The 13152-nt window shown below is 37.7% G+C and overlaps 1 protein-coding gene across 2 annotated transcripts in view; it reads left to right on the top strand.

Moving 5' to 3' along the window:
* Positions 1-13152, top strand: part of RPS6KA6 (ribosomal protein S6 kinase A6) — a 163574-nt gene that overhangs the window by 21558 nt on the left and 128864 nt on the right. For both annotated transcript variants that reach the window (XM_060137183.1, XM_060137182.1), the window contains exon 2: positions 10189-10248. In XM_060137183.1, coding sequence (XP_059993166.1) covers positions 10189-10248 — 60 coding nt within the window. The remainder of the gene's footprint in view (positions 1-10188; positions 10249-13152) is intronic.

The following is a 13152-nucleotide window of genomic DNA, read 5'->3' on the forward strand; positions in this document are numbered from 1 at the left end:
ACAAAGTGACATTTGGAGAGGAAAGCAATAAGATTTCATAAGATGTAAGTCAGCTAGCAGATTGTGTTGTGTATAGTGTGAGTTACTGAGTATCTCAACATAGTGAGAGACAAACACTTGTAAAGAAGACCCTATAACTGTCTGTTCTGTAGTCTGCAGAAGGGCAGCAGTGGCTGCTGTTGCTCAAAGGCAAGGTGGAAGTCCTTGAGTTAAGGGTTCCAACTGTTGGCTATGATAGCCGATAGGCATGCTTTTGTCTCCATGCAGCTGAACGAGCACTCCAAGGGTATTTCCATTAACTTCATAGTATAAAGGGAAGAGAATAATTAGGATTTCCTAAAGCAGGGGCTGTGGCCAACTGAGTTTTTAAAGTTTTAAAAGCTGACTCAGCCTCATGATTCTAAACAAGAGGATTGCGTCTCTTGTCCTTTAAAAGGGAATAAAAGGGTTTTGCATAAAAGGAGAAATTGGGGACCCAACTCCTATAATAGCCTGCTAGCCCGGAAAAGCCTCTCAACTGGCATTTGGTGACAGGAAGGGGAAACTGTGATATGCCTTGGATGTGTGTAGTATCCAGCATTAGCCTTTGAGGGGTAAACAAATGACTCAAGCATCCTACCTTGGTTTTGCTGACTTAAAGAAAAACACACAACATAAGAGTTGTGAGTTGAAGTTTTATTCAAGGACCTTAATGAACACCTTTTTATATGCCCAGGAGACAGCCTCTCCATAGGTCTGAGGGAACTGCTCCACGGAGGTAGGGGAGAAGCCAGTATATATATGATTTTTTAGCTGGAGAATATGTGCAGGCAAGCATAATGCATCTTCCTTAAAGATTACTGCTAGTCACGAAGAACAGATATCTCAAGTTATGATTTCAGTGCTTTTCTATGTATGGGAAGATGCAAGAATCTGGGTTCATTAAAATTCTTCCTGAGATATATATCTAACTATTTAAGGGGCCTGCTTGTCCAAAGCACAGAGCATCCTGTTATTGTCTTAATTTCCTCTCAGACCGTGCTGTTGGTCAGTGACTGCAGTGGGTTGTGACTTAATCCTTGTAGAACTGGGTGGTGAGCAGAAACACTCTTTGCTCTTCTTTGTTTATATCTCGAACAAATTGGAACTTAGCCCTTGAGACCTTATGTTCTTTATGTGCTAGCTGAGTGAGGAGCTGTAGGCTATCCTTGAGGCTTGCTTTCTCAATGGGGGGAGCATAACAAAAGGTCATCACCATATTGGAGTAAAGTAGAGCCTTGGGAAAAATATAAATTGGCCAAGTCTTGTCTCAGGATCTGTGAAAAATAAGTAGGGCTGTCTGTGTAGCTCTGGGGCATAACGGTCCAAGTAAATTGATGTCCTTCCCACATAAAGGCAAACAGGTACTGACTATCTGGGTGGAAAGGAATGCTGAAGAAAGCACTACATAAATCTCTGACTGTAAAGAACTGTGTGTTTAGAGGGATTAACTTGAGAATGGTATGAGGGTTGGGGACCACAGGGTGACACGGTATGACTGTATTGTTTATAGCTTGAAGATCTTGAACAAAATGCCAACCTTGACCATGAGGCTTGCATACGGGAAGAATTGGTGTGTTGCAGGTACTGGGGCATGGGCTCATTAGGCCCTTCTGGAGGTGTGCCTCTACATTGAGATAAATTCCTTCCAGGACCTCAAGCCTGAGAGGGTATCATCCGAGGTGAGGCAAAGTTTTATTAGGGTCTACCTGGATCTTAATTGGTGGTGCTGAATGAATGCATCCTATGTTATTTAAAGAGGTGGGCCATAGATAGGAAGAACAGAATTTAGCAAATCCTTGTGATTGGGAGTTGACAAGACAGGAGCAAGGAGGGGATCTCAATATTAGGACTAGAGTTAGAAGTAGATCTTGAGGAGTCAAGGATATGTAAGTGTATTTCCCCTTTTGGGAAAGAGGAAATATTAGGTTTTAATTTTTCCAGGAGGTCTCAGCCCAAAAGGTGTACATGAGCAGAAGGAGCAAGAAGGAACTGGTGAGTTCCCTAAAGAGAGCTTATCTTGAAAGACAAGGGGGCCACCATTTGTACTTTTTCTGTACTCTGAAGAAGGGGGGCCTTGAGGCTGGTGGGATTCAAGACAGACAAAGTTGCTCCTGTGTCCATAAGAACAGTAATAGCCGTGGCTCCTATAAAAAGGTCCAGTTCTCCCAATGGGAGTACTGGGAAGACCCCGACACTTTCCTCAGAGCATCCCTATTCATGAGTCTACAAAAAGGAGGCACTTCTCAAATTTCTCAGAAAGTTCATGAAAAAAGTCAGAGCAAGGGTCTCGGGCTGCTAATAGGACCTTCTTTTTAACTTTAGGCAATTCTTCCAGTGGCCAGTCTACTTACAATAGTGGTGGGCACTTGGCTCCTGGAAGTGGCCCTTATGGGAACTCTGGTCTTTCCATTGAGGTGGTCACTGAGCAGCAGCAGCCAGTTGATGCAGTTGCAAATTCATGATTTTAGTGGTCTTACATTTTTTTGTACATTTGATTGTTAGATAGCTGATTAGCCAAATTGACTAGATCAGGAGAGACCACTGTTTCCCAATTTGATCGTACCCATTTCATCAGCAGTCCAAGTTCCTCATCTAGTCCCCAACAAAGATTGAATTAAAGAGGGTTGAATATTGTTTACCCCAGCATGTAGTCTGGAGTTTTCCCAGAATACTAATTTTAGGTATGAATGATAATCATGGACAGTTTTATCAGGTCTTTGTGTAGTAGACTGAATTTTCCCGTCAGTGGGGTGCGGAAAAGCCTAAGGAATTGCTTCATGAAGGGCTTGAGCCACCTGAGAAGCTGGTGCCATCACACTGATATCCTTTCTGTGGATATCATCTAAAGGGTGAAGCCAGCTGGCAGTAGTTTGCAGTGTCTGGCTTGATTTTCTCCAACTAAGATTCCTTTTAGTTGATACAAGTCAGAGAAGCCTGGATCATAGGTTTATATCACAAGGTTAAATTCTGCAAAGCGGAGGGGATCCTCAGTGACCTTGGGAAATTCCTTGGCTATGACCCGTAATTCTGCAGGGGATGAAGGCCTGTAGTCTACCAGATGGCAAATGCCATCAGTGTTCAAAGTAGTGACAAAGGGAAAGGTTTTTATTGGAGGGCTAGGAGGTGGGGGTAAAGATTTTGGAGGAGGAATAGGAGAAACAGAAAGATAGAATGGCAGCTCAGCAAGTTTAGGATACGTAGGAGCCAAAGGAGAAAGAGGGGAGGAAGAGGGCCCTTGAGCCTTTTCTGGAGTATTTAGATGAGAACATAGATCTTTATTTGCAGCAGTGAGTTTGGAAACAGTATCCTGAAGTGAAGCAGTTTTAGATTTGCAAACCTTTTGGGTTTCATGAGCTCACTGGGAGGCTTCAATGTACTAATTGAAATAGGCTTCCCATTCTATTTGTTTAGTTTTAAACCCTTTAGCTTCTAATTGTGCACATAAAAAGACCAATTTTGAAATTTCAGAAGTTCCCCATTGTAGCCAGATGTTATCTCTGGTATACCATTGCCATTCATCTAGCTAAGCACAAGAGGCAGCACCATACTTTTTGTACAGGTACCCAGCTGGAGGCCCAGATGGGCGAGAATCCTCCCCCAAAACAGTCTTAGACTATGAACATCCCATTATAGTGCACTCACCAAAAGGGAGCAAGCCCTTAAGCAATTGACCAAACAAAAGACACCCACAATATGGGCCTGACTCTCAACCTAGGAGGGGGGTTTGGGACTGAGAGGACTTATTACCCAGACCCAACGCCACTGGGGAGGCGACAGAGCACAAGGGGCTCATGCAAGTATCTTGCTCGAATCCACGGCGGCTTTGGAGATGGGAGGAAGACTGCTTTGGATCCCAATTCTGACACCAAAAATGTCAACCAAAAGGACCATAAACTGTAAAGAGGCAGAAAGACAGTTTATTTGGGGTCTTAGAATTGCAATTCGGGGATCACAGATTCTGGAGGAACCCAGAATAGTGTCCCACTGGAAGAAAATAACAGGTTTTTTAATAGGAAAAAGAGGGCAGTTAGCATAGGCTTTCATAGGTTGTTTACCAAGAATTTGGATTGGAGGGTAAAATTGTTCTTTACATGCAATTGGGTTTTGAAATGTATCTCATTCATTACTAGGGAAAGGTTTGTTTTCTTTAGTCCAGAAAAAATCCAGTTCTCAGCATTATTCTTTGCTTTTAGCAACACAGGAACTATTCAGCAGTTTTAACTTAGAGCGTTCAGCAAAAGTCCAGCATGAACAGCAAACATGGAGGTCCTCAGGTCACATGTCATTCATTCCTGACATAGTTCTTTTCACAACTCATACCAACTTTCCCAAAGTAACCTGGATGATATTTGTAAAAGTTGATCCTGTGTTGATGCATGCCACCAGCATTACCCTGGCCTCCTGGATACTTCTCGTGTTTGCCAGTGCAGTCATGGCTATGGCTCACATGGCCCTTAAGTGTTTGGGTCTTCCTTAGTCTGGATGGCATGTCGGCAGCTAAGATCTGTGATCAGTGATCTTTGATGTTACTGCTACAATTCACTGAAGGCTCAGATGATGGTTAGAAGTTTTTAGCAATAAACTATTTTTAAATTAAGGTATGTACATTGTTTTTTAAGACAATGCTATTGCACACTTAATAGACTACAATATAGTGTAAACATAACTTTTATATGCATTGGGAAACCAAAACATTTGTGTGACTTGCTTTATTGCAATAATCTCTTTATTGTGGTGGTCTAGAACTGAACCTGCAATATTTCTGAAGTATGCCTATATACAGACAAAGACCTTTGTTTTAGGCAGATGTGGACCCACCTCCAAATTTAGATCTGATTTGCTGTAGCTATTTAAATGAAGTGAAAATAATTGAAGAACTCTTGTTTCTGAATCTTTTAGCAACTAACCTGTAAACATGAAGCTTATTTGAGAGAGAACATTTTCTTTATATGTGAACTTCTTAAACATTTTTAACATTAGGTACTATATAAATATAGGACTTTTGTCTACTGGGTGGAATTTGGGGATCCTGGAGACTACTTGAAAGTTTATAATACTATCAAATTTGTTGTGAATACTGGTGTCCTAGGTATGTTTTGTTAATGATTTACATCACCCATACTTCTCACTTACCTTGTACCTTGTTCTTCCTTGCTTGTTTATCTCTCTACTTCTTTCTTCAGTATATCTGTCAACACCAAGTCATGAGCTTCTTGAGTTTGACACTGAGAAACAGATGTATGCTTAATAGTGTTAGCATGGCCAGATTGCAGTCTTTTTACAAAACTCTGTGCACTTATGTGTTCATTTCCCACACCACCTCCAATTCTAAGGATCTGAAGGGAAAATATTTTTTCTCAGTTTAATTTTCCATGATGAGCTGCTTTTGTCATTAGCAGTAAGAAAATGATAGTTTTGGGGTGACCTATATGATTTTCTGAGATCAGGTGAGTACTTTGACTCAGTTTAGTATTTCTATTTGTCCAGAATCTTTTAAAGTGATCTATTTAATTATTTTCTGAGAGGATGAAAATAATTTAAAAGAATTCTCCACTAGGCTCTGATATGAGAGGGTGTTCACTTGGGTTTGAGTATTTGAGTAAATTATTACTATCTTTATAATTGTTGATAAGCTTTTCAGAATCTTATGTAGGAATTTTTTTCTTCCCTATTTGGCACTTAATTGGGGAAAACAGCCTATCTGCCTGCTTTTTCAAATTATAAATTTTATTTTTGAAATAAAGGTTTATCATCCCAGAGAATTCTGAAAATGTTTTTGTTTTCATGCAGGTAAAAATGACTTAATTTATAGTAAATATCGCTGAATACTGAGGTCCTTTATAGGAATGAATATTCTTATGCTTCATGCTAAATTAATCATAAGATGGTATGAATTGGAAGTAACCAGTAACTGAGGTAACAGAGGAAAGCAGTATTACCTTTTTCTACAGATAGTCCTGAGAGCCATTTTGTAGTAAAATTTCAGTATTCTGAAATTTCAGTATTTCTGTCTTAATATTGGTTTGTGGACTCTCTTGCTGAATGTGCCTTTTCCTATATGCTAGTGATGATTTCATTACCGTGTTTTTTTTCATTCCCCATAGTCTATATGTGCTTTTGAGTTAAGATGATAAATAGTGGTGCTGTTTATTGAAATCAGGAACCCTGGGGGAAAGCAGATTTATGTGTGTGTGGGGGGAAGATCACTAATTTGTTATTGTATTGGTTATTTTTGAGACATGTGAGATGAGCAAGTGGAAATGTCAAATAGGCAGTTCGTTATATGGATCAGGAGCTCAGAAGAGTAGTGTCTGAGTAAATGTTAGTCATGTCAGTAAATTAGCTATCTGGGGAAAGAATGAGGAGCGAGATGAGAAGGTGAGCCAAGTCCATTTCCTGAGGATCTACAATGTTTCAAGGATACTGAAAAGAGCAAAGAAATTGGAGTAAAAGAAAATTAAAGTATGGTATCACAAAAACGCAAATAGAAGACAGTGGTTGGTCAACTGTGACATGCTACAGCAAGGTCAAGTAAGATAAGGACATAATTGGTGATGAACCATCATTTATTTGGTTCTTGTTGAGATTTTAGAAGAAAGATGCTAGCCAAGTAAATAATGCAGGGTAAATTACTATTTAATAAGTTAATTTTAAAATTTACCTACAGTAAAATTCACTCTTTTTCATGTAAGGTTCTGAGCTTGGACAAATACGTAGAGTTGTGTAACCACCACCACAATCAAGGTATAGATTAGTCCCATCATTCCCCCCCGCCACCCCCCGTGATTCCCATTGGTGCCTACCCCTGGGCCTAACCTCTGACAACTGCTAATCCATTCTCCATGCCTTATAGTTTTACCTTTTCAAGAATGTCCTATAAATGGAATCATACAGTATGTAGCCTTTTAAGGCTGTTTTTTCCCATTTACTATATAATGTATTTGAGATTCACCCATGTTGTTGAATATATCAATAGATAATTCCTTTTCATTGCTGGATAGTATTCCGCCTTCCTCTCTCCCCTTCCCCTGGAAACCAGTGATATGAATTCTTTCCCTATAGCATTTTTCAGTCTCATATACATGTAATCATACAATATTTAGCCTTTTGGGTTTGGATTCTTTGTCATCACAATGCATTTAAAATTTATCCATGTTGTTACAAGTATCAATAGTCTTTTCCTTTTTATTGAGTAGTAGTCTATTCTTTCTCCACATTGAAGGACATCTGGAATGTTTCCAAAAAAGTTATGAACAAAGCTGCTATACACATTCATGTATAGAGATTTTTATGTTAACATAAGTTTCCATTTATCTCAGGTAAATATTCTCTTACTGGTTTCTGACCTCCATGATTTCTCATAAGAAGTCTGCAGTTATTTAAGTTGATGTCTATGTAATGTGTTTTTCTCTCATTACTTTCAAAACTTCTTCCTTTTTTCTTTTGATTTAGAGTAGTTTAATTCAGGTATGTCTTGAGGTGGCTTTCTTTAATTTTATACCTTTTGGGTTTCACTGAGCTTCTTAAAACTGTAAATTTATAGTTTTCACCAAATTTGGGAAATTCTCAGCCTTTTTTTAAAAAAAATAGCTTTATTGAAGCATAATTCACATATCACATAATTCACCCTTTTAAAATGGACAACCTTGTGTATACTTAGTATACAGTTCACAAATATGTACAACTATCACCACAGTCAATTTTAGAACTTCTTTGTCACATCAAATAGAAAGCTTTTACTATAGTTTTAGCTATCACCCCCATCTCCCCATCCCCCAGCCCTAAGGAACCACTGATTTACCTTCTGTCTCTACAGACTTTCCTCTTAACATTTTATGTGAATTGAATTGCCATTATTTATTTAATTTTTTCTGTGATGTTAATGATATAGATTTTAGATCTTCTGATATTGTTCCACGTGTCTCTAAGACTCTGTTCATTTGCTCTTAATAATTTTCACTCTCTTCTTCATATTGGTTAATTTCTATTGATCTGTCTTCATTTATGATTTCCTCTGCCATCTCCATTCTTTTATTGAGCCCATCCAGCATTTTAAAAATATTTCATACATTGTAATTTTTAGTTTTAAAGTTATTTACATTTGATTTTTTATAATTTCTTTTTCTCTGTCTATAACTTTTAATCTTCCCATTCAAGTGTATTTATTTTCACCCAAAAGAGCATAGTTATAATAGCTGCTTAAAGTCCTTGTTAGCTATTTCAACATTGGAGTTGTCCTGGAATTGATACCTGCTGATTTTGATTGTTTCAGCAGACAGTCTGTGTGGTTAGGTTCAGACTCCCAAGTTTTATCTCTCTCTTTTGGATGTTGGTTCCAATGTTAAATATGTTTTCAGAGTGTTTGGGTCAGCACCCTGCATTTGCCACTTAGTGCCTGTGCTAAGTCAGTGGTTTAGTCTGAGACTTGAGCAGTGATTGATATTGCAGTTCCATTTTCAAAGCCTGTTTTAGACTTCTTTGGTTCTATTCCACACATGTGCAGTTTGCTGTTGAGGCCAGGACTGTGTCTGTTCATACACAGAATTAGGGAATATCCTTTTCCCATTTGATCTCCTCCATGATTTCCTCTACGGATTCTCCAGTTGACATGGACCTTTTATTCTTCTTCCTCTGACCAGAAATTTGAATTTCTTGCATAGTCTTAGCCTTTCATGCTGTTACATAGCTTTGCACTGTTGGGGCTGCCTGTTGGGGTGAAGTGAAGGAGAGAGTGAAAAAAACAACAACAGGGATTACTCCCCATACTATTCTTATACGAGCCTCTTTTTCTGGTTCCTCTGACCAGAGAGAGAGGTTTTCTCATGAATGAGGCTTGCCTTGGAGCAGGAATGGCAGTCAAAAAAGGGGAAAAAAGTGGGAAAGAAAGAAAACGTAGGGTTCTCATTATGCTCACCAGCTTAAAAGTGTGTCTTTTTCTGGTCCTCTGTTTAGGAAGTGGGATTTCTCTTGGAAATTTTGTTCATACAGGTGTTCCATGACTCAGTCTCTCCTTGGTTCAAAATCAAGAGATAAAGGTGAAAAATAAACCCAAGAAACTCACCAGAGTACTAGTTACTATTCAAATTTTGATTTCCCTTCCTAATCTGCTTGCTATTATTTAGTTTTCAGAGTCCTCAGGTAGTTGCTTTTTGTGTTTTGTCCAAAGTTTTTAGTTAATAATCAGAGGAGAGATGGTCTTATTCCATCTTGGCTGTCGTCAGAAGCTCTATTTAATTTACTTTTTTCTTCTTTCTTTTTTAATATTTAAAAAATTTTCTGTGGACTCATAAATAGACAGTGGTAAAATTTATTTTTTAGACCATCTTGCTGTTGCTTAATTTTCAAACATTTTAAATCAGTGGTTGGCAGACTTTTTCTGTAAAGGGCCAAACAGTAAATATTTTAGGCTTTGCAGGCATAGGTTCTCTGTCAACTGTTCAACTCTGCTGTTGAAGTGAGAAAGCAGCCATAGATAACATGGAAACAAATGGATGTGTCTGTGTTCCAGTTAAATATTATTTATAAAAACAGTGGGCCAGATTTGGCCCATGGGCTACAGCTTGCAGACCCTTGATCTAAGTTCTCTATGCTTACTCATTCCTGAAGTATTGCTTGAAGAGTAGTATTATACACTAAGCTTTGTATTTTGAAATAATTTTGTTTCCATGGCCATTTATATTTTTCTCCTATAGTTTATTATTTCTTCTGTAGAGTAACTCAAATTTTAATTGAACTGATCGAAAGGAAAGGAATTCACAACAGTGCAATTATATGAAACTCTTCCCATCCTAATTTGCTTTGAATATATCCTCACAATAAATTTCCTCTGTGGTATTTTTCCTGTCTCATATATATTTGGTTTGGGACAGTCCTAGTGAATGTATACAGGTCATATGTTCAGTATATGTTCATTCACCATAGCAAAGCTCTAAACAATATGAAATGAAATACACAGCTCTGAAATTCAAGGATTTTCAAAGACAATCTGGAAATCATATTAATAATGTTCCTTTTTTAAGTACCTTCTATGTGTCCTTTGTCCTTTTGTGTTTCAGTAAGTGTGGATCTTGTTAAATTGTGAAGGGCAGTGCCTAGGGTTATATTTTTCTTAGTTACTACTCTTGTTCTATTACTCTTGAACTTCAGTTTTTGAACAATATTTTTCAGGTGAATGGTCTTAAAATGGTTGATGAGCCAATGGAAGAGGGAGAAGCAGATTCTTGCCAAGTAAGTACCCATGTTAACTTATTAAGCTACATTTTTAGACTATAAGGAAAGAGAATAATATGAAAGGAGAAAATCTATCAAAGAAATGTATTTAGGTAAGTTAATAAGCAAATTCAATTATTAATAAAATGGCAACAGTTCAAAATATAGGCCAGATTTTCTTGCCAGAAATTCTTATCCATAAAGTTTTTTTTAACAACTTTATTGGGGCATAATTTGCATGCCATGAAATTTATGCATTTTAAATGTAATGGATGAAATTTTTATTACCAGTATATGAGTAACTGGATTATTTAAATATAGAATCCACTGAATTAAATAAGACTGTCTTCAACTTTAGGGTAGAAAGGAGATCTAACGAGAAAACATTTAACTAAAAGGATAAACTGAGGTCATTTAAAATCTATTTCCTGGCTTTCAAAAAGGATTGCATGTAAATTATTTCAGAAATTTCTAACTAGTTTAAAAGACTGCTTAGCTATTAGGTCATTCTATGCAAGGCCTGCAATCCTAGTCTCTCATTTTACAAGATCTAGTTATACAGAAGAGAGTTCTTAAGATTTTAGGGAGGGTCTGACTAAAGTAGACATCCCCATCGATGTTGTTATTTTGATTATCATTTCTGTAGATATTTTCATAGAATTGTAGATTTTGTTTAAACCTAGAAGGAGCCTCAGAGATAGTATTCTATAATACCTTCATTGTATAGATAAGTCTACTGAGACCTGTAGAGGTTATTATGATTTATACTAGGCCATAAAACTAACAAGTAGCAGAATCAAGGCTTAATGACCCAGTGTGCCTCATGTTAGGCCAGTTGTGTATTGTGTAGATGCAAAGAAGTGGAAAATAAGGCAAGCACTGTTCTTTTCTTATTTAGTTGTGGATAAAATCATCCTTCATGTCTTTATTTTCCCCCTGAAACCGGTTAAAGTGAATTTTTCTCAGATAGGAACCAGCAGAGAGATTAAAATTGGGTTTGTCCAAGACTCTCCTTTGAAATGTCCTATGTAAAAATCAACTTTCTCTGCAGATACTGATGTTATAACAATAATCTCAGTTCTGATTAACAAGATGGGAGGTAAAATGTTGTCATTTTAGCTTTTGTAATTTACATAATAACTTTTATGTTAATTTTGAATGTAATTAAATGTAAACTTCTATCAAAATCATCTAGAGCTTTATCTGCAGATCATATGCGCTAAGGCATAGTAATATTTATGTTGTTAGTTTATAAACAATAGAGTGTAAGGAAATACAAAGGCAATGGGGAAGTGTGCATTTCAGTATTAATAAATTAACAGAGAAATACCATGCCCCACAACACAGGAGGGAAAAAAATGTGTGTGTGTATGTATGTATGTGTACATGTGTAGCCAATGTAAACACATAGACATATACATAGGGTTATTGCTAAATATTTACCTTTCTAAATTTAATTAAAAAAATGATGGTACAAAAGAACTTATTTACAAAACAGAGTCACAGATGTAGAAAACAAACTTATGGTTACCAAAGGGGAAGGGGGGAGGGATAAATTGGGAGATTGTGATTGACATATACACACTACTATATATAAAATAGATAACTAATAAGAACCTACTGTATAGCACAGGGAACTCTACTCGATACTCTGTAATGACCTATATGGGAAAAGAATCTAAAAAGTAGTCGATGTATGTATATGTATAACTGATTCACTTTGCTGTACAGCAGAAACTAACACAGCATTGTAAATCAACTATATTCCAATAAAAATTAATCTTAAAAAATGAGCCAAGAAGTACAGTTTTAATGGAAAGACAGTAAAAATATAGTGCTCGATGTTAATGTGATTTACATTAGGCAGTCAACTTCAATGGCTAGAAAGGGGAATCTAAAGTTTTGCAGAATAAGGAACCTAGAATCACTTCCAAGGATTTGATTTAATTTGTGGCCTGAGTTATTGGTCCTTAAAACATTATGTATTTCTGCTGTGTGAGAGTTCAAATATTCATTTTGTGTCAGTTAAATGATCTGGGTGATAAGAAACACTAACCATATAAATTTTATTTTATTTTAAAATTATTTTGCCTTGCCTCACCTGGCTCCTGAGTCTAGCCCATAACTGATCACAGGGCCATGGGAATACTTGGTGCTGCGTGGATTGGATTTGACCAAAATCCTGGGTAGAGAACAGGGGAAAAGTGGGTTCCCAAAGGAAATTCTGGGAGCTGTTTTACCAGATGAGTGATGCTCCCTACTCTCTCTGAGGGAGGCAGGACAGAGAGAGCACTGGATTGAGAGGAGGCCTGGGTTCCCATTCTGGTTCTGCTGTGGACTCACTGTGTGACCTTGAGCAAGTTACTTATTAACTTCTCTGGGCCTGGCTGTAAAATGAGGAGATGAGGTGGGATGCTCTCTAAGGGACCTTCCAGCATCAACAAGCTTACCACTCGGGGGCCTTTCCCATCTGTTTAGTCCATCTGTTTTCTTGTGCCTCTAGATTCTAGTAGTAAGAATCTTTAGAAAACCCAGTGGGTTTTTTGTAGGGAAAGTTTTGGAGAGTAGGGCTAAGTTTGGGAACTGTAGCAGGGCTAGAGAGGTTTAATTTTCCACATGAAAGACTGGGTTCATGGGAGAATTTGGGGCCTGAGCATATGTCCAGGGGCTACTAAGATTTAGGGCTTGTCTGCCACTGGGGTTAAACCTCACCCTGTGCCAGGTGTCAGGGCTTAGTATGTGGCCAGAGTTGGGGTCATTGTGAGCGTTGGTTTTTTTTTTTTTAATTTTCGAATTTTACTTTATTCTTTTATACAGCAGGTCCTTATTACTCATCAATTTTATACACATCAGTGTATACGTGTCAATCCCAATCGCCCAATTCATCACACAACCACACCCAAACCCTGCCGCTTCCCCCCC

The sequence above is a fragment of the Lagenorhynchus albirostris genome, chromosome X (assembly GCF_949774975.1).
Source record: "Lagenorhynchus albirostris chromosome X, mLagAlb1.1, whole genome shotgun sequence".
Taxonomy (NCBI): Eukaryota; Metazoa; Chordata; class Mammalia; order Artiodactyla; family Delphinidae; genus Lagenorhynchus; species Lagenorhynchus albirostris.